Genomic DNA, 21,902 nt, shown 5'->3' on the forward strand with positions numbered 1-21,902 from the left:
CAGGTCACTTATGGCGTACGCTATTCATCAGGAGAGAACTGGGCACACTGCTCTGTGAACATTTCCTATTTGGTAATTATGCCATAGCAGACCATACTGAAGGAAAAAGTATAGGGTCAAAGGGTGCTACTCAAACTTTAATGGGCCAAGGGACTGTGTTGAGATCATGATTCTTATTCAGTGGGTCTGGGTCACACCTGTGATGGTGCAGTTCCAACAAACCCCCAGGTGACGGTCATGCTGATGGGAACTGCAAGGGCTTAAAGGGAATGACAAGCTTCATGGAGCTGCAGCTTCAACAGGGAGCCAGCACATGACAAAGTCTGGCGGTGAACTCACTTCTCAGCACTCAAAGGGAAAATATAGACAGAGCATGAATCACGCTCAAGCCACAAGTTTTCTTCAGAAGAAGGTTGCTACTCAAACCTGACTCTCAAAAAAGGTACACAGAGCAGTAAGTAAAGGGACACAAGGGTAGGTATGGCTCAGCTGCACTGGGAAAAAAGTTTTCATTGAACATTAAATGACAGATGGGGAGAAAATGTTATACTATATATGCTGAGGAACTAATGGCAAATGTTTATAAAGAATACTTGTCAATCAGCAATAAGAATAACACCTTTTACAGTAATTTTTTTTTTTTAAAGTTCTCATTGGACTCACTGGAGTTTCCATGATTTCAGATGGGCAGGAAGACAGTACTGCACATCCACTGCTGCTCTAAGGAAGTTGGTAAATATTGGAGAACCGAAAAAAAAAAAACAAACCAACCTTGGCTTTTCTTAATACACAGAAAAAGTTTGCACTAAAAAAGAGAGCAGTATCCAGTTCTGAATCAACTTTTTAGGGAACAGGAGCAACCCACGAGCGGCTGTTTCCACGCCATGCCGTGACTGGGCCTTGCCATGCCGCGTCTGTGGAAGGCAGGGCTGAACGAGGCTTGCTGACTTGGATGGCAAAGCCAACAGCATCCTCTGATGATGCATCAGATTAAACCTTGAACACTTTTACGGCAACACATTTCCAAATCTGATTTTTTTTCTCCTCTGATAACAAATAAGTGATACCACTTTCATCAAGTTTAAGAATAAGTGTTAAATGGAACCTACTTGTTATTTTTGCAAAATTTGCCTTTGAAGGATCAAACATCTCGGTAATGCCAAGAGCTTTCAGCGGCTCCTTCAGGTCTGTTTGTGCTACTGCTGTGAACCTACACGAAAGCAGGAAACAGGGGGCGACATCACTAGGCCATCAACGACACAATGATATGATCAGTGGATGTCAACATTGGGGTTCTGGTTTTTTTGGAAAGGAAAATCTGAACATGAATCTGAATTGCACCTTAAGTTCTAATTCCCAAATTTAAATGGGAAACAACTCCTCTCTCAAACATTCGGCTGACAAAACAAGCAGTGCATACTCCGCATACTCCCGCACCCTCTTCTGCAACAGGTTCTTGTTTCAATGCTGAAGCAGGGTCTACTGCAGTACTCTTAGTGCTACAAGTTCCCTGAACTCTGCAAGCCAATGGTCCCGCCCCACAGCTAACTAAAGAGCCACCATCTTAGCATCTCTAAGAACCCTCTGGGACTGGAGGTGGTCAAAAGGAGGAGATTCATTCCTCAGCTCGTGTGAGGATTCTGAAAGCATTTTACTGCAAAAGAGGAACAATCATGTATAATTAATATGGATTTTTTGATATGAGGGCCCACCAAGTTTGGAGGCACTGCATATGGACAGGTCTGACACTAAATCGATTAGTAGGGAACACTCTGCCAGATTTGGTCCCACCTCAAGGAAGAAAACAGGGGAGGGGATGAGTAGACTCTGCTCCCATGTTTGCCATAGCAGCTTATCTGTTCTTTACAGCTGATGCCTACAATGTCACACTCAGCCTACTTGAAGGCTTATTCTATAAAATACTCATAACACTTATCATGAGCTTATTACTCTGATTACTTAACTCAGAGACTGAAAAAAATCAAAGCCTACTAGATCTCTACTACCTTCAAGGCCTGGACAGTTAAAAATCTGGATAGTGGGAGCAAAAGTAATGTTGAAAAGTTTGCAGAAAGGGGACAGGATTCATCGCCTCCTTTCCAGGTCAAATGGTCTCTGACTAGTTAAAAGGTTTTGACCTTAAGGCAGAACATCTCAAATTTTATCTATATTTTAGGGAAAAACAGAAAAACTACCTGAATGCCAGATTATTATTACAGTGCACAGAGATCTGTGAAACTACATTCATGCCACTTGATGACATACATTTTTCAGGTTCTTTTTCTTCAGCCTCCTGCTGTCTGCTATCCCACACAGTGCCATGTTTTTTCTCCAGCGAACAAAGCTACTCACTTGGGCAGAATCACCTGCACCCTCTTGGGGACCATCATACCCATCCAGCTGTCTATGGTCTTGGTGCTGATGTGGGGGATGATGGCCGACAGTGGGGTGGAGCTCTCGGTGGGCAGAGCAATCAGCATGCTGATGCTCTCTCCGTGGTAGGGCAGCTCGATGAAATTGTACCATAGGTCATTGGGGGTGCTGGTGGAACCTGAGGAAATCAGAGGCAGGTCAGTGTGTTCCTGGTGACTTTTGGAAGTGGCATTGGGGGAGCGGCAGACGGGAGATAGCAATTCAGCTGGACAACTTTTCCTTTGTGACCGATAGTTTCCTTAGAAGGACAAAAATAAGGGCAATTATTTCTTCATTCCCTGATGAGGAGCTTTCTTTTTTCAGTTTATTTTGGAGCATCACTAAAATCATTTTAATTTGGCTGAGTAGAACTTAACTAGATTACAAGGCTTTTGGCACATAGTGTTTTGCATGAAGTTGACCATTATTATAAGAACAAAATAATGAATTTTGAATGACTTGGAATTACTATTTAAAAACATTCATATTGTGCATACCTTAAGGTATAAAATGAAACTGTGGGATGCTTAGTTACTACCGTGAAGCAAATGAACAGACCCATCACTTCAATGGGCCTACCTTTTCTCTCCTGTGTGATGTGACCAGCCAAAGTTGATTCATTTATCAAGAATCCCAAGGATGATATAATTTTAATACCTGCAGACCTCATTTTGGATGAACTACAAATTCATGTAGACAGAGAGGATAAACTGCTTTCACTAGGGCCCCCTCTGTGTGAAATCAGTATCAGCCCTTCGGCATCCCACAAAATGGGAACCAGGACAGTTACAGCTGAGACCACAATCCAAGAGATTACGCAGCTTGCCAAGGGCAACTGGAGACAAAGAGCGTCTTTCTCCTATTTTAATACCCTCTCCACTCACTGTTTGCACATTTTGGCAGCCACAAATAGTACTCTTAGACATGTTACAGGACATTGGCACACAAACAGGAACTCAAGAATGATTTAGTCCAGTTTTCTCACATGTTGTTAAGGGTACACACTACTGCAAGAAACTTTACAGATAAAACAGATTCCACACCCTGCCCTAGTAAGTTAAGGAAGCACAAAACACCTGATTTTCCCTGCTGAACTGATGCATGCCAGTGCTAGAAAGACTCTTGGGCATTCTGGAACAACAAAAAAAAGTTTAACCTCAGTTCTCCCCATGTTCCCCAGACTAATTTCATCTTAAGATTATTTGATTTTTACATAAAATATACAGCATATTGATCATCTGCTAGGGTGTCAGTGTGTCTCAAAAGTTCATACATTAGGAGCTTAATCCCTTGTGGGGAAGTAGGTTAAGCTATCACCGGATGTTAGTCTGTGTCCCAGCTGTTCCTCTTCTGATCCAGCTCCCCGCTAATGTGCTTGGGAAAAGAGCAGAACACAGCCCAAGTACTTGGGCCCCTGCCACTCTGTGGGAAACGATGAAGCTCTTGGCTCCTGGCTTTAACACAAGCTGTTGTAGCCAACTGGGGTTAAATTGGTGGATGGGAGACCTCTTTGTCTCTCTCCTCTCTCCAATTCTTTCAAATGAACACATAATTTAAAAAAAAAACCACAAAATTTGTATCCCCCAGTTCTTACACTGATGGTGTTAGAGGTGGGGGCCTTTGGAAAGCGATAAGGATTTTAGGAAAGAGTAAAGGTGGTGCCCAGGATGGCATCAGTGGTTTTATAAGAGGAAGAGGACGCTGAGCTGACCTACTTGCTCTGTCTCTCCAGGTGATGTCTTCCAGCAGGTGACATGCTGACACTTTAACAAGACCCTTACTGGGTGCCGAGCAGAACCTGGAGCCACGCTCCTTTCCCCGCCTCCAGAACCGGACAAATGAATTCATACTCTTTTTTCTAACATTCTGTTTTTATTTATTTAAAAGGCAGAGTGACACATAGAGAGACAAAAAGAAAAAATGCCTTCATCAACTGGTTCACTTTCCAAATGGTTGCAATGGATGGGGCTGGGCTGGGCTGAAGCCAAGAGCCCCGAGTTTTACATTTCCTGAAGTCAGTAACAGGTGCCTCAGTACTTGAGCCAGCTTCAGCACATTTCCACTGTGCCTTAGCTGGGAGCTGGAGTGCATGTGAACCAGAAAGGACTTAAACCTGCCCTTGATAAAGGATGCGGATGCTGTGGGTGGCAGCCTAACGCACGTGCCACAATGCCAACCCTAAATGTATATTACTGATACATTTAACATGTGAAATCTGTGACTCATCACACCTGCAATGAAGTTAGCTAACTGGAACACCAGCACTTCTAGAGTTACACTGGGTTTCTGAAGTGTTTTCTGAGACACTTAAAAGTTTGTAACCATGATTCTGTGACCTTGGCCAACCTGCTCAGTTTCCCTGTAGGTCCTTGCGTGTAGGATGGATGATAATATGTGTTTCTCACAGGTTACTGTGACTAAATGAGGGGAAAAATAATAAGTCTGGCTCTTAGCAGGGGCCTGGTCGGGGCTGGTATGCCATGAAGGCTGGCCCTTCCTCGTTCCTCTCCTCTAAACCACCTGCAAAGGCAGCATGTTAGGAGAGAAGAGATGATGAGTTTGTGCTTGTTCTTCTCTGGCCTTTTTGGGGGGGATGACCTTTGTCAGTCCCTACAGTTAAGACAGGGAACTTGAAGGTGTCAGCTGGTAGTGGCAGGTGCGTGGGATACAGCGGCAGAAGGAAGGAAGACAGGGAGACAGAGAAACGCTTTTATGAAGGCTTTTAGCCACATGCTGTGATGAAATGGTGCAGCCATCAGACCGCATGGCACTTTAGACTCCTTACAAGTCTCTCCCTATGGGAGCAACAGCTATGTAAGTGTGGGCTGCTGTGTCTCCCTGGGCCCATTTTGGGCATTTGGCCTCAGGGCTGTCTGGTAACTCAGCTGGGATGCCCCATGAGGCCACGTGCCTTGCCTCTGTCTCGGGGCTACCGAGGAATCCAGGACAGGCTTCTTCATCTTTACTGTTAGCCTGCTTCTACAATAAAGCAGTCTCAATGAAATAAAAAAATCAATGGAAAAGCAAGGGGAAAAAAAAATCTCTTCCTAATGAGTGCTTTAATCCTCCAAAACCACACGAGGTTCCTACTCCGGCAGAGCTAATCTTCAGAGCTTAGGACATTTGGAAAGTGGTTACTAATTGCCCCAGGGCCTGCAAGAAGGCTCTGTGGGCATCAGCTTCTCTTCAAGATGCTTACTCTTCAGAAAAGAAGGATCAAGTTTATGAACAGTGAAAAGTATAAGCTGGGGTGTTTCCGAAGGCATCCATGTTCAACACCTAATCCAAATGAGTATGGGTGTAACACGCATGCCTGCTGAGCACTGTGCAGTCAGTCCCTGCATCTGCTTCATCCTCTGTTCCTCTTCCGTTTCTGACTGCAGGCACTGAGGCCCAGTGTTGACCAGGACCCACGCTTGGCCTCGCTGGTGGCTTGGGAAGCTCGGAGGAGGAACAATACCTGCCTCCCTCTCCATTCAAGCTTACCACTCAAGCACTGCTGGCATAGAACCCCGCATGGAGGACACGAGCTGAGGTGAGCAATGTGAAATCTGGAGTTGCAGGAGCTGGGCTCCCATCCTGGGGCTGCAGCACATGAAACTGAAATGCCGGCCAGTTCCTCAATTACGTGTCTTAGTTTGTTCTGTAACATGCTCTGGTAATAGAACGGGGAACACTCAGGGAGCCCATAACGACCAGGTGGTCAGCACAGCCTGCAGCACAACAATAGCTCCCATCTGGTGCCTGGAGGTTGTTGTATAAAATCCCTCACACTGCCACTGCTCAGCCTCAACACAACCCATCCAGCAGAGGGCAGCTGCTGCATTCAGCACACTCCCCAGCAGAAGGAACCAGAAGATGGAGGCCATGGATGGGGAGCCTGTGTTGCAGCCGAGGTCACTCCTTGGCCCAGAGTGCTCCCTTCTGATGCTCCTCTGCCCCCATCCTTACTCTGCACCACCAGGAAAGCATGTTCATTTGCTCTGAAGAGATGCAGAGGTACAAAGGGGAAAGGAAGTGTTTCTTCTAGATGAATGGTGATGAACACATTTTTTAATGAGTACTAAACGGTGGAGAATGAAGTATAGCTATATGGAGAAGACTGAGGATTTGCTGGAGGTGGGACTTTTGAAGTGAACTCAGCTCTCCTGAAAAGGCCTTTGAAGGTGTCTGAGCCTCATTTTAGTTCTACAGGGGAGGATATAACCAAGTTAACTCCAATATTAAACACTTCTCTCAGCATGTAAAATCTAAGAGAACATATAAATATATAATATCAAGAGTTTTACAGATGAAAAGTCCTAATGACCTTCTTGCTACAAGTAACTGAAGATTTCCTCAGTCTCAGGAACTATTTAGATTACGGGACACTAGAAACTGACATTAAAAAAAAAAGCAAATAGGTCTATTGGATGTGATAACCTACATTCATGACTTAAATCTAGGAACCAGTGGTATGATACAATAGGTTAGGCGACCACTGCTGGGAGCCTAGGTTGGAGCATTGGTTCAAGTTCCAGTGGCTGGACTTCCAGCTCCCTGCTAATGTGCCTAGCAAAGCAGCAGCATGATCCAGGTATTTGGGTCTCTCCTACCCATATGAGTGACAGGTTAGGGTTCCTGGCTCTTGGTTTTGGTCTAACTGAGCTCTGGTTGCTGTGTCTAGTCACACATATTTGGGGAATGAATCACTGGATAGAAGATCTTTCTCCCCCTCTCTGTGGCTCCCTCTTATGGCAGGGGAGTTTGAGACAAGTGGCTGGGAGGCAAGTGGCGCTTAAGCAACAGGGCGGAGCTTGAGCTGTTTACTACCTGGATGGACAAGGACAGTCACATATTTAGGCCAGGAATTGAGGCTTCATAGGGAACTTTTTGGAAAAACAATGTGGAAAGCCAGGCATGAGTTAGAAACTCAGAGGAGAAAGAAACTTAGGAATGTAAGTTTAGTTATTTTTTGGTATTTTTCTTCAAAATAATTAAGTGTCTAATACTTAAATTCATGACTACAAAAACAAACAAAAGAAATTACAGTATCTTTGATTCAGCAATTCCTATCTGAGGACATTAACCCCGGAAGTACTGAGTTACATATCTAAGAATTAACATGTAAGAAAACTCACCCCGGTGTTTTTTACCATATGGATTATAAGTTTAAACCATGGATTACCATGTAGCTGACAGATGACATAAGCCCCCATGAACCGAAGTCAAAAGTTGCACATGCATGATACATTATCTAATGAAAAAGTCAGTTACATGAGTAGAAATTATAGTGTAATCCTATGTAAATATGCAAAAGTGTCATACATTTTACAAATCTATTGAAAAGGTCTTAAAAGCACTCAAAAGCAAATTTTTATCTTATAAAACGGGATTATAGGGGAACTTGGGCTTTCTTCTCAATATACTGTTGTATTTGATTTTTTCAGGAGCATGAAATACACACCTACTACAAAGGATTTTAAGATTTTGTGGTTGTTTAATACAGAAGTGTCTGTGCTCAATTAGCACTCTTTTTAACCAGACACAGGTCTCCCTCTCTGTTCTCCACCCTTCCTTAACGTCAGCACGTGCATCTTCTGAGACCTTGATGACATCTCACAGAAAAATGTCAGGACAGGTAAACTGGATGACAAGGTTCTGGCAAAGCAACGAAGAACAGTGAGGCTTGGCCGAGGTCCAGGGTGCACTTGACACATGGCACTGGGGCCACAGTGTGCCTGACTGGTGGCACTGAGATACAGTGAGGACACAGAGGGATGGCCAGTGCATCTCATGAAGACAAATGCCTGCCCAGGGGCCATGCTCACAACCCCAGACAAGCTGAAAGGCCACTCCTGCATGGGGTCAGCTGGCTACCCATAGCAGAGCACCAGTTCGAGTCTTGGCCACTCTGCTAACAATCTGACTCCCTGTTAATTTCCTGGGAAAGCAGAAGAAGACACACCAAGTACCTGAGCCTCTGTCACCAAATGGGAGACCCAACTGGGAGATCCAAATGGAACTCAGGGCTCTTGGCTTTGGCCACACCTGGCTGTTGTGGCCTTTTGGGTGAACCTATAAGCAGAACATCACTTCTTTCTTTCTCTTTCACTTTGTGTCTGTGTCTCCTGCTTTCTCTTACCTCTTTGCCTTTCAAATAAATAAGTCTTCTAAAAAAAATAAAGAAAATATGCAGCCTGCAAAAAATGTTCAGATGTATTTGGAGATGATGGACAGTGAATTATGCAAATGTAATATGCAAGATCCGCATGTCTAGGTGAAGACTACAGACTTGAAGTTTGCCTTAGAGTCAAACACAAGATTTATTTAAACTGAACCCAGAGTGTTTCAATGGGGTTAGATTTAAAGAACCATCACCAGGGGCTGGCACGATGGCTCAGTTATGTAATTCTCAGTCTGCAAGTACAAGCATCCCATATGGGAACTGGGTCATATCCCTGCCACCCCACTTCCCTTCCAGCTCCTTGCTTATGGCCTGGGAAAGCAGTGAAGGATGGCCCTAAGCCTTGGGGCCCTTCACCCAAGTGAGAGACCGGAGAAAATCTTCTGGCTTTGGATCAGCTCAGCTCTGGCAGTTGTAGCAATTTGGGGCGTAAACCAGCGGCTAGCAGATCTTTTTCTTTATCTCTCCTTTTTTTCTGTAAATCTGACTTTCAAATAAAATAATAAATAAATCTTCAAACAACCATCACGAGACTCTGACATCTGTGCTGTATAGTGACAGCCACATTCGACATATTTTTTTCCAATTGTAAAAATTGTTCATTTTTGTTTTAGATTTATTTGTTTTTATTTGGAAAGTTAGATTTACAAAGAAGAGGTGAGACAGGAAGATCTTCCATCTGCTGGTTTAATCCCCAAGTGGTTGCAATGGCTGGAGCTGAGCCAATCCAAAAACAGTAACCAGGAAGGAACTTCTTCTGGGTCTCCCACACAGGTGCAGGGTCCCAAGGCTTTGGACCATCCTCTATTACTTTCCCAGGGAACAAATAGGGAGCTGGATGGGAAGTGGAGCATCTGGGACATGAATCGGTGCCCATATGGGATCTTGGCGCATGCAAGGTGAGGACTTTAGCCACTAGGCTACAGCACTGGCCCAAAACTTGTTCTTTTTTTTTTTTTTTTAATTCAGTTTCAAATAAAGAAAAGTGCTTTATTTGAAATCTCATCACTGTAAACATTTTATTGAACATCTCCCAAGATGTATTTCCATAGACACGACACCTGCTGTTTTATACTTGCTTTCTGAAATCAACCACACGTCGTATAATTTTTCTACTTACACAAATCTAATAATCACACACATTCCATTTTGCAGTTATGTCTCAGTTTCCACAGGGATGGGTTCTGGGATCCTCAGTGGCTGACAAAATCCTGGCGCAGAAACTGCACATCCTCCCATATTGTCTAAGCTGCTTCCAGATTACTCATAATACTGGATTCAGTGTGAAGGCCACGTGAGCAGTTGCTGCATTGTACAGGGAACAACAACAGGAGAACAAAGCCTGTGTGTTCAGCCCAGATGAGCTTTTAAACTGTTTGGAATCCGTGACTGGCTGGGTCTGAAGCTACAGAACTGGCAGGCAGGAAGGACTCACTGCATGCTTGCCTCTGGCTCTTCTATCTACTGAGGTGTGACAGTCATCAGAGACTAAGTTCCGTGTCACGGGGCCGCCGGGACCAGGTTTGGGAGCAAGTCTTCCAGGCCACCCAACTCTGCCAGCTGGGCTCAGGGCCCTCTTGGCCCACATTGGAGCCATGACTGGCTTGAATCAAGCTTCTTAATTTTCACTAATCCAACAAGTAAAAGAGAAGTCTAATTTTGACTAGATTTAACTTGGTAATGGAAGGTAACAGGACTTCACTCGCTCAGTGCCTGTCTATACTTCTACTCGGAATTATCCTTCCATCTTAAACGCAACAGTCAAAGAGCCTACATACGTCACGTATGAATATCTCATCCTGCTGAATAACTCAGTGACTTACCATACGCTGCGATAAACTCCTGTGGCGCTCCCTTGGCCCTACCCTGTGCCCTGCTTGTTCAAACATGAAGACTGCTTGTGAATTAAGAGAGAGGACTCAGGGGGCTTTCTGGAATGTGTCTCGACAAGCATGACCTTACCGCATCGGAAGACAGACAGCTGGGCCAGCATTGGCACTTGATAGGATTTCCCATCACCAGCAACAAATGTGCGCTTCTTGGTATTTTCTGGCTGAAACCGCGATTTCCATAAGCCCTTAAAATACACGGCGTTGACCAGCACCAGTCGGGTGAGCATGCCATCAATGAGATCCGGGGACAGCAGCGAGTCGATCATACCTGTGGAGGCATAGAACAAACAAGGGAACAAACCTCAGGGTTGGTGGCCGACCAGGGAAGCAAGTAGCGCCCGTTGATTAGGCAGAATGTTCGAAGATTTTACAGGGGCCTGGTGCTGTGGCAATGCCAATATCCCACACTGTGGCATTGGCTCCAGTTCTGACTGATTCTTCAACTGTTTACTTCCAATCCAACTTCCTGTTAATGACCTGAGAAAAGCAACAGTACACGACCCAAGTGCACAGGACCCTGCCACCTGCCCCGGAGACTGGGATGAAGCTCCTGGCTCCAGTCTGGCAGAGCCACGGTTGCTGTAGCCATCAGGGTCCTGGGCCACTGGGTAGCAAATGTGTCTCTCCCTCTCTGTAACTCTTTCAAAGAAATACGTTCTTAAAACAGACATTATTGCTAACTCCCTGTATGTCTCACATTTTTAAAATTTCTACTCATCTCAACAAGCTCCATTTAATCTATAATTATACCCCCACTGCTACTAATAAAGGATGCGCATCACTGTCAGGGAGGGCTTTCGGTACCCACACAATAAGCAGTTTTAGTTTTGCTTTGTTTTTGATCATGAGATTGATTTCATTCAGCCTGTGCAGTGTTATCAAGGCTTAATCCTTGGGTTAAGATTTTGGAAATGCTGAGGATTAGTTTGGAAGCCCTGATTGTCTGTGGATCCATAGCAAGTTGAAGAATACAAACAAAATTGGTGTCTATATGTATAGGTCAGATGTTGAGCTAGTGCTAAGGCTACAGAGAGAAGAACTGAGGTGCGTCCTGGAAGAACTTGGGGAGGTGTTGGGGATGGTCCACGTTGCGAGTGCCAGGGGTTGGGGAGCAAATGTGGCTCTCCTCACTCATGATGCCAAGGATCCTCCCAGAGTCTGACCTGGGGATGCAGCTCTGGTTTCCCGTTCTGTGCTTGGTATTTGCCAATTTACGTGTGTGTGTGTGTGTGTTTTAACAGGGATCCCGAACCTCCTAAACTACTAAAAATTAGGGTTTTTTTTAAATAGCATTTTAAAAAAAGATTTATTTATTTGAAAGGCAGATTTATAGACAGAAAAGGAAAGACAGAGATCCTCCATCCACTGATTCACTTCCCAAAGGCCACAGGGGCTGCAGCTGAGCCATGTGAAGCCAGGAGCCTGGAGGCCCTTCCTGGTCTCTCATGTGAGTGCAGAGTCCCAAGGTTTTGGACAATCATCTGCTGCTTTTACCAGGCCATGAATAAGGAGCTGGATCAGAGGCAGAGCAGCGAGAACATGAACCAGCACCCATATGAGACGCTGGCACTTGTAGTCTAGGGGTCAACCAACTGAGCCTTCATGCCAGCCCTGCGTAGCTTTCCTTTAAAAGGTGAGAGCAAAACCAAAAGCTTCTGAAGCATCAAGCACGTCTAGTTCAGCAGAGACAACTTCTAGTCCTTTTAATCAGAGCTCAAGGGGATGCTAGCATACAATCAGCAAAGGTTTAAATTACAGTATAATCATCTGGTTAAACGTTCCCTTGACCCAAGGCGAGCTGGGACAGTTTCACCACTACTCCTAACGTCCACAAGGGGGCACCAAACAACCTTTAGTCAAGACCCAGACGGAAATCACCTGGGCTCTGGAAATGGGCGCCTCCCCACAGGAGGCATAGGTCCTTAGAGTTGGTCCTCCAAGTGAATGCTGTTTCTTGCCTTTGCTGCAAACACTGCCTTACCAATAACTACCTGACTCTAAAACAGCACCGGGAATCTTCTGTGGATAGGAGACGCTTCTCCTCTCATTTTGCGCAAAGCCCCATTTGGACAGCAGCTCCATGGCACTGCAGTCCTTTATTCTAGCTGATTCCAATGTGTTTATCTCCAACCAAGCTGTGACTTTCACAGGACAAGGGCTCCAGTCCTAGTGTTCAGTGTACAGTCAGTGCTCAGCAAGCGTCTGGGGACATCTCAGTTCTTTTCAGAGATGATCACTGGAAGGATTAAGATGCAGAAGAGGGCAGACAGGAAGAAAGGAAATGAAAGCAAAAGAAGGAACAGCTAAAACATACAGCTTAGAGGAGGAGAGCACATGGTGGCCCTGCTGCTAACTGCTACCCCATTCATCTATTCACCAACCATTCTGTCCATCTGCCTGTCCGTCCATCCATCCATCCATCCATCTCACACCCAGCCATCCACCCATCTTCAGATTACTTCCTACTTCGTGCCAGGTACACTTGTAACACAAAATAAAACCTGCCCCCAAAGAGTCCTGGATAATAGAGAAGGCAGGGGCTGACAACAATGATTTGGAAAAGCATAAGGCTTCAATCTTAACAAATTAAAGCTACAAGGGAAATTAAGAGAGGAAATCAACTGCTCTCAGTAAGGCCTGGGAAGAGTGGCTTCCTTGGAGAGGGAATATTTAAGCTCATCACTATAAAATTGGCTCACACTTATCCTCAAGACAGCCTTCCCATCAAATTCTTTCAACAGATATTATACTACCACCCTTTTATAGAAAAGAATACTAAGGAATAGGGTGGTCAGGCAACGACTCCAAGGATGCACAGCAAACAAGGGGCAGAACTAAGATTCAAACCCAGAACTTGTGCTTGCAATTCCTATGTTACTCACAGGAAGGTACAGAAACCAGGGAGCATTAGCAAGAGGAAGCAGGCGGGACAGGTCAGGCAGCCGGAGGCCCATGCGGACGTCTCAGACAGAAGGCAGGGTGGAGAGTGAGAGACCCAGCAGCCTGTGCTGCCAGAACAGAGAGGGTGTGGGGAAGCTGTGGCCCAGGACTCAGGACCATCAGCAGCCCACTGCCAAGGTCCTTGGTGTTTGTCTTCCCCCTCTAGAGAGAGGGAACAGTCGCCCCCAGGGGATGCACCTGCACCTGTCAGACTGAGCAGAGACTGAGCTCCAAGGTCCCTCCGAGCTCTCTCAGGCATCCCAGTCCTGCCCAATGGGGCTGATCACCCCAGGGAAGCAGCCTAGGAACTTCTGGAGTGTTTTTGGTTGAATAGGTAGTGGCAAGAAGTGTCATGCATTGCACAGCTTTCAAAAGAGCTGCACTCAGTAAAGGACTGTGTGCTTCCGGTGTGACTTTCATACCCCCCATGCACATCCATGCCGATGGGAGCCTTGTCTGGGATGATCTGAGCCCAGCATGTCATTCTCATGTGTAAACACTACTTTTTCTGGGGGCAGGCTTCCAGTGTTTACTTAATTTACCATGTAAATCAAGAGGAGCTTGTCCTTCGTTCTGTGGAGAAATTTATCAACAGTCATACACAACTTCAGAAAAAAATATCAGCCATGGCAAAACACAGTTTGGGGTCCTCGTGTCACCAGTGCACTGTACCTGGCCCAGCTACTTCTGTAGCCTTTACTTTCCACTTATTCTAAGAATCTGACTCCTTGGTTCGGGCCTTGGGTTTGGGGGCAAGTGCCGCTCCTCACAGTGTGGCGGCTGTGGCGGGTGCCCCTGCCGGGTCAGACCCAATGCTGGGGGCTCACGCCAAAGACACTGCCGCAAGGCAGTGAATGAGTCTTCGGCCTCCCCCAGGGCGGCTAGTGCACCATATGGTGCCAGGCTTTGCCTGCTGGCCGCCCGGCGGCAAACTATGGGGTTTTTAAAGATATGTTTGCTGCCTGGGGACACCCATGACTAAGTCCAATTTTAGTGTAGGTGAGTAGTGAATCTTGGGTGATTCCCAGTGACAGGGTCATGGAAGTTTTAGGCATGAGTGGGGACTGAGACCTGGTGGTTTGGAGGGAAGTCCCCAGGAGACAATTACGGTTAGTCAGATACACCAACCCAATTCGGAATACAGAAATGGCCTGTTTGCCTAGAACATCACTGATTGTCACACACCAGCCCACACCAATGCTATGGATGGGGGCCTCTTTGGCAGTGATGGGTACCATTACCCAACTGTTTGGTGGAGTGGTGGAGTGGTCACATTTGGGAGGGTCAAGACGCTATCCAGCACGCGAGAGAACTTGGTCTGGGGGTAGACTCTATGGGGTTGGGTGGGCCCAACTCTGTGGAAATACAAGTTCCTCTGGTTAACTCGCAAGCTGGGGTTGGGATGGACTAAGCTAGATGTGACCATGCCACCTGCCATCACACACAGGTGCAGGAACCCAAAACAGTCAGTGCAGGTCAAGGCAGCAGCACCTGAAAGTGCATCCTTTAACAGGATGTGGGGTTGGCCGGGCTGCCACTGGAAGGGGACAGAATGGGCAGGGCTGAACAAACCTTAACTCACAAGAAACAACAGAAATCAGGTTGGAGCACAGGTCATGCCAAGTAGCTCCTGGCACTTACTGATCTGCGTAAGACAGGGATGCTAAGCCACAGAATCTAAGGGGACAGGACAAGAGAGGGGCTCTACCAAGTTGAATCAGAGCAACCACTGGCCTTCACGAGATCTAAGGCTGGGAATAGGCCCAGTTGGGCAGCTAAGCGGACACCCTAGCTGGGTTGAGTTTCCCACCAATGAGCGCGTGGGCTGTAAATGGGGCTGTGTTCCGATCAGGATACGAGTGTAATCCCACTTGGCACAAGTGTCGACTGGGAATGGAAGCACCAAGCCGGGCCAGACTCCAACACCATCTGGTGCTCTGCAGGACCAGGGCAAATGTATGACAGACTAGGCTAGGTCTCAGCCCTTACTGAACCATGTGTGAGCTGTATGGGGGTATGGAAGAGCCATGGCTGGGTTGAAACATCCAACAATAAGAACCAGATTGGGTTGAAGAACAGTCAGGAAACACCACTGTTCCTGCTAGGACAGGAGGTGAACTGAACAGGGCTGGCTCATGGACCCACTGGTATGTGCGAAACCTGGCACTGGGAGAGTTTCTGATGGAGGAGCCTGGACAACTCCTCTGGCAGGACACAGTCCCTGCAGGTAAGTGCAAGAAACACAATAGGAAACAGCCCAGAACAGGCTATGGAAATTATCCCACTGGCATACACATGGCATGGATTGGGGCAGACCAGGCTGAACCTGTTCACATCACCAGCTGGTGAGTCCGAGCGCCAGAACAGAGTGTGGGTCGAGCCAGGTTCGGTTGCAACACATACTAGTACACAATAAGGAATGCCAAGGTGAGATGAGCCGTACCAGATATGGTTGCTGTGCCCAAACAGCACATGTGATAATCAGGGGGAGGAGGCAAAGCTGACAGGGGAATGTGGGCTCCCCTGCTGGACAACTACTTCCATTGGAAAGCGTGAGTCGGGATGGGGGCAGATCAGAATAGGCAGGGCTGTTACACCTGTGGGCCTCAAGTGGGCTAGATAAGGGAAGGTCCATGGTGGGCTGACTGCTCCGACTGGTGCAAGCGAAAACTAGAGTGGGTGAGGGTTGGTTGGGCTAGCTGCAGTACTAGCTGGCAGAGGCTGGCACTGGGAGCTAATTCTGTCAAGTCAAATGCCAGAACTACCTGGAGAGTGCATAATCGGGGAGTGAGTGTGGCCTAGAAGGGAAATAGCGGGCACCTCCCTCGGGGCTACCACTCTCATTGGACAGCACGAACACCAGGACAGGGGCAGGGGTGGCTGTACAGAAGGGCACCTGCCAGTAGGTGTGTGGGCTGGATAGTAGGTTGGTTGGGTTGAGCTGGGCTTCAATGCCCATTGACATGTGCGAGAGCTAAACAGGATGTGGGACAGACTTGACAAGCCTGCGGTGCGTACTGGCAAGTATGGGAACCAGGGTAGGGGGCAGAACTGGTGGGGGTTATGGGGAGTCGCCCCAACCAGGCTGCAGCTCCAACCAGTTTGCGTGAGGACCGAGTATGAAGTGGGCAGGATCGAACTGGACTACAACACCCGTTGGTTCACGAGGAAGACAGGGCTGGAAACAGAATGAACCCAGAAATCCCAATGACCAGCATGTGCATAAGCTGATTGGTGTGACGGATGGTGTTGGATTCTGCACTAGCAAACTTGCGCAAGAATCAGGCCTGGGATCATCTCAGATGAAGTTTGTTTGGAGATTGCTCCAACTGAACTGCTGATCTTAGAACCCCAACCATGAAGAGACTGTCAGCCAGTGGATTCTGAATAGGGTTCATTGCGATTGGAACTGAGAGATTGGCAGCAATCCAGAACTGATGAACTATCAAAACTGTATGAGCAGGACCCTCAGAGCGCACCTCCCATTGGGGATCTGGGATGGGTGGGAGGTTGGGTGGGGCTTTTCCCTTTGTTTTTTTCCTGACCCCAGATACAGGGTAAAATGATATTGATGTGGAAACAATGGTATTACCCACTTTCACCCTGTAGCCCTTGACACTTTGTTCCCTAATCAACTAAGTAAGATTATTAAAAAATAAAAAAATAAAAAAGAATCTGACTCTTTTATTATGTATTTGGATATAGCTGTCATACAAGCTTACATACATAAATGACATTTCTCTTGTTCTCTCATGTATTATACAGCTGGGTGTTATGTTAATTAAAATATCACTGTGTGTATATGCCTAAATCATACAATCTGTAAATCTCATTTCAGGATAATTAAGAGCACTAAAATGTTTGCTTAACAGGACAAGGCTCAGGCTGATTGAGAAGTTCTTTGCTCATGGCTTTGCATCCAAGCCTGTCAGGTGCTCTGGAAGCAAGTGATGTCACACTACTCTTCCACAGGTCCAGCAGAAGGCTGAGGAGCTGGCACTGCAGTGCATCGGGTTAAGCCACCAACTGGGATGCTGGCATCCCATAAGTGTGCCAGCTGCTCCCCTTCCGACCCAACCCCCTGCTGGTGATTTTGGAAAAGCAGGGAAAGATGACCAAATGCTAGTGCCCCTGTGCCCAATGGGGAGACCCAGATAAAGTCCCTGAGTCCTGGCTTTGGCCTGACCCAGTCTGGATCATGGGATGGAACGTCTCTCTCACTGTCTCTCCTTCTTTCCCTCTCTAACTCTGCCTTTCATGTAGGTAAATGTAGAGTAAGAAATAAGAAGAGGGTGCAAGACACACCCCAGCCGCAGCAACAGAACCAGGAACTAGTCCCGAAGGCATCTGCTCCCAGCCACTGTGCTCAGGCCGGCGGCCTCCAGCAGCCCAGCAGAATGCAGGCCAGTGCTGCTCTCTTGGTCATTTTGGGATACTGGGAAAGCTCACACCTGGGCAGTATATCTGGACCCTGAGATTCATCACTCTATCCGGTCCCTGAGTGCCCCCTCTCATGATCTGAGTACAGTGGTGGCTGCTGCAGACAGAATGGGAACTGCCCCCTTTTCTCTTGGAGATTCAAAGTCATTGGGCAGAGGTCCAGGGATCTATATTTGACATACACTCCCCAAGCAATTCTGCTGCAGGTCTAACAGGAATGCCGGAGTCTCCCCAACTTGCAGCATGGCTGCTTCTTCCTGTTGAGTCACTTTTGGTCCCAATTACTTGACACTAATTCTCCTTGTTATTAAAAAAAAAAAAAAGCAGAAAATCTAAACCTGAAACTAAAACAAAAAGGGATCTGGAGTTTCTATTTTAAGCTTACGGGTCCCTGTTCTGGTACAGGCCCACAGCTCTACTGAGGATTCAAGCTGAACTTGCAGTTTGCAGATGAACAGCTTTCTAACACCATTGTCAGACACTGTTTCCATTTAATGCAAGGAGACACACACTTGGTGGAGTGGTTTAAGCCATGTGGGCTCTAGTTTCAGTCCTGGCTGCCCTACTTCTGATCTAACTCCCTGCTCCTGTGCCTGGGACAAGTGGTGAATGATGGCCCAAGTGCTTCGTGCCCCTGGACCCTTGTGGGAAATCTGGAAGAAGTGTCTGACTCCTGGCTTTGGGCTGGCCCAGTTCTGCTCATTGCAGCCATTTGGGGAGTGAACCAAAGATGGAAGCTCTGCCTCTCTCCCTCTTTCTCTGTAACTGTGCCTTTCAAATAAATACATAAATAAATAAATAAATAAAAAAGGGGGGCCACACACCTAAGTGAGTCACCACCACGCAGTGTGGAAGGGGCTGTAATGGAGGAGTTTGCCAAAGATGTCAACACAGGCTGAACATGACTGGTAAGAGTGAATGTGTGTCTTGGTGAAAGCAGGAGTAGGAAGTTGGGAAGGCAGAGAGAGAAGACCACCCCGAAGGTTGTGTTTCATGCAGAGGGGAGGGCAGGTGCCAAGGCAGAAAGAGATGAGTGAGAAAGCCTTCTGAACACAGAGGAGCCCACGGACATGGCCAAGGCAGGCATGGCAGGAACGGAGGGAGCCACAGGCAGTGATGCTCAAAGGGGCGCAGTGGTGGCAGCAACACTGAGTGAAGAGGTGGACTGAGTCCCTGCATCCCCAGAGGAAGCTAGACACACCAGAGTGACGCGGGCTGCGGGCATTTCTCAACAGAAGGGCCACGCGCTGGCAGAGGGCAGACAGCATCACGGAGCCAAATGCCCACCTCCGTTCACACAGAACTGGGGGTCCACTCACCCCGGGTTTCATTCTTTACCCACGTGTTGACAGAATCACAGGCGGAGGCTGGGTCCCCGAAGTTCACGTTGCGAACTTCACAGCGGAACACATCCTTGTTTCGCGCGACGAAAGGCATTTCCATTTTAAAGCCGTTCTTCACAAACACGGCATTGGCCACCGTCACGATGTCTTTATTCTTCTTGGAGATGATGGCCTTGTTGATCTTTTTTAATACTTTACCAACTCCTAAGGGAGAAATTAGCAAGCACAGCAATATTGCATGAGCATTTAGAAATGCTTTCTGTCAATTAAATCTCTGTCTCACAGCAAATAAAACAGCAAAAGCAAGATGTCGTACACTTTCTCAGTGGCTCATTCTTCAGAAAAGCGACGGGTGGGTTTTTAAATAAAGAATAATCACGAAAGCTCTTAAAACTCAGTTATGTTTCTGCATCACAGCAGGCTCACTGTGGCAAGCATGTCACCAGAGGCTGAAACTCCGCTCCCACATCAGTGCCTGGGTTCAGACTCCCGGGTCCTGTTCCAACTCTGGTTTCCTGCCAGGGCAGATCCTGGGAGGCAGCTGATGACAGCTCAAGGAGCCGAATCCCTCCACCCATGTGGGAAACCTGGGTTGAGTTCCAAGTGCCCTGTGTCAGCCTGGCCCGGGCTCAGACCCATACCCCACAGACTTATTTGGGAGTGAACCAGGGGAGGAGATTTCCATCTCTGTCCTCCCTCCCTCCTTTCCTTTCTTTTCCTCCCTTCCTTCCTTCCTTCCTTCCTTGCTTTCTTCCTAAGATTTATTTATTTTTATTGGAACCGTCTGCTGATTCACTCCCCAAGTGGCCACAGCAGCCGGAGCTGAGCTGATCAGGAGGCAGGAGCCTCCTCTGGGTCTCCCATAGGGGTGCAGGGTCCAAAAGCTTTGGGTTGTTCTCAACTGCTTTCTCAGCCTACAGGCAGGAAGCTGGATGGGAAGGGGGTCTGCCAGGGTACGAACTGGCAGCCATATGGGAGCCGGGTGTGGAAGGTGAGGACTTTAGCCACTAGGCTATGGCACTGGGCCTGCTGTGTTTGTTTTCAAACACAGGCCTATTGAAGGTGTTTCTAGCAGCTTCTGATCATAGCTCTCATTCTCTCAGCAGCCTTTCTAGGGACCAGGTCAGTAAGAATGTTGGCCATCTCCTTAATGCTATAGTCCCTGAGAAATAAATCAGGCGGCCTCCTAATTCATTCTCTCTCTTGTCTAATCATGAGAGATGATACTTCTTTTCTTGCCAAAGGTTTAAAAGCATTTTTGTTTTGTTTTGGGGGAAAAAACCGAAGAGAACAACAGAAACAGTACTAGTAACTGCCATATGCCACCAGCCCGAACACCGTGATTTTTACTTGATACAAGGCTCACAAGGGAAAGAAATTAATTTTATGGCAATATAAGCTTTATTTTACATGAATCATTCACACATGCTCCACTGAGTCTTATAAAGTATAAAAACTTGAGGTGCAAATTATGAGCATGAAATGTATTTCTATAGAGAACTTGAATTACACATCTGTCTTTTCAAAATGACATTGTCCTCTAACATCACACCAGCATCCCACTCATAGTTCCCCAAGAGCTGACTTGTCCCTCCTCAAACAAAAGCAGGACAAGGTCTTCCAAGGTCCATAAACAGCACTTTACAATGCAAAGAGCCCTTTCTTGGGCCTTTCAGGACCATGTCCATTCCATTCTTTCAGCCGGCCCATTTCCAAGCCAGGCAATAGCTGGCCTCAGAGGCTAAAAGACGTCCATGGCCAAGTTCCAGAGTCCACTCTGTTATCCATATTGCCTCATCTTCTACAAGTCCCAGGGATTCTCTCCTCCAGGGATTATCTTCCCCTTTGCTGTCCCCAGCAGCCCTGCTCCCTTCCTCACTACGGTGTGTGCCCGGAGGCTCAGCCCCAGCAACAATCTCCCCGGTGAGTCTGACCTGTACACTAGAGTCCTGTTCTACAGTGGGACTGCTGGCCGCTTTGGAGGAAGAAGGGGTGGGGAGGGATAGAGTTGGTGACCCAGCATTTAAACAAACAACAAACTCCAGTTGCTATTTCAGAACTTCACTGGCCAACAAGGCCTGGATTGTACCACAAAAAGCCATAAATTTTAGTAGTGATTCACCATGAAGTTGTAAGAGGCCAGGAGCTTTCTCTGCTTCCCAGTGAGGGACAGAACAGTGTGTCCCAAAGACACAGTTCTTTCACACTTGCAGCAGGTGAACACATTGCAAACTTAAGTGAAAAGTTAAATAACTCTGAATCGACAAAGCAGTGCAGCCAGGCACTTGTTGGCAGCGCTGGGTGGGGCAGCCCTGGAGGAGGTTCCACTGAGAACACAAAGTGTGAGGTCCCAAGTGGCATGAATCCCTACATTTCCCCATCTTACTCCACCAGCTACAGGTGTTGCTGTAGCCCAGAGTCTTGGAACCTTACGGGAGAGGTAGAAGAACAGGAGTAGGAGAACTAAGCCTTCAATGCAGTAACAGAGCCAGAAGATCCCAGTGCATGTGGGTGATGGGCTCAGAAGCCAGTTCTGTTACTCACATCCTGCACCTGTGCACAGGCAGGTGATGGCGACTCTGGTCAAAACGTCTGAATGATGGCCGTGCCACAACACCGACAGATACAAGGCCATGTGTGCAAAAAGGTAACTAAAAAACAGGTCTATGTTCAACAAAATTTTCTCATCGGGCCCTATTTTTAAAACGC

At 47.1% G+C, this 21,902-nt stretch overlaps 1 protein-coding gene across 1 annotated transcript in view; it reads right to left on the reverse strand.

The window, feature by feature from the left end:
- SERPINE2 (serpin family E member 2) overlaps positions 1-21,902 on the reverse strand; it is a 66,785-nt gene that overhangs the window by 4,767 nt on the left and 40,116 nt on the right. The window contains exons 3-6 of the mRNA XM_058665073.1: positions 19,170-19,397; positions 10,541-10,738; positions 2,353-2,551; positions 1,110-1,210 (exon numbers count right to left, since the gene is read on the reverse strand). Of these exons, the coding sequence (XP_058521056.1) occupies positions 1,110-1,210; positions 2,353-2,551; positions 10,541-10,738; positions 19,170-19,397 (726 nt within the window). The remainder of the gene's footprint in view (positions 1-1,109; positions 1,211-2,352; positions 2,552-10,540; positions 10,739-19,169; positions 19,398-21,902) is intronic.

Source organism: Ochotona princeps, chromosome 5, assembly GCF_030435755.1.
Source record: "Ochotona princeps isolate mOchPri1 chromosome 5, mOchPri1.hap1, whole genome shotgun sequence".
Taxonomy (NCBI): domain Eukaryota; kingdom Metazoa; phylum Chordata; class Mammalia; order Lagomorpha; family Ochotonidae; genus Ochotona; species Ochotona princeps.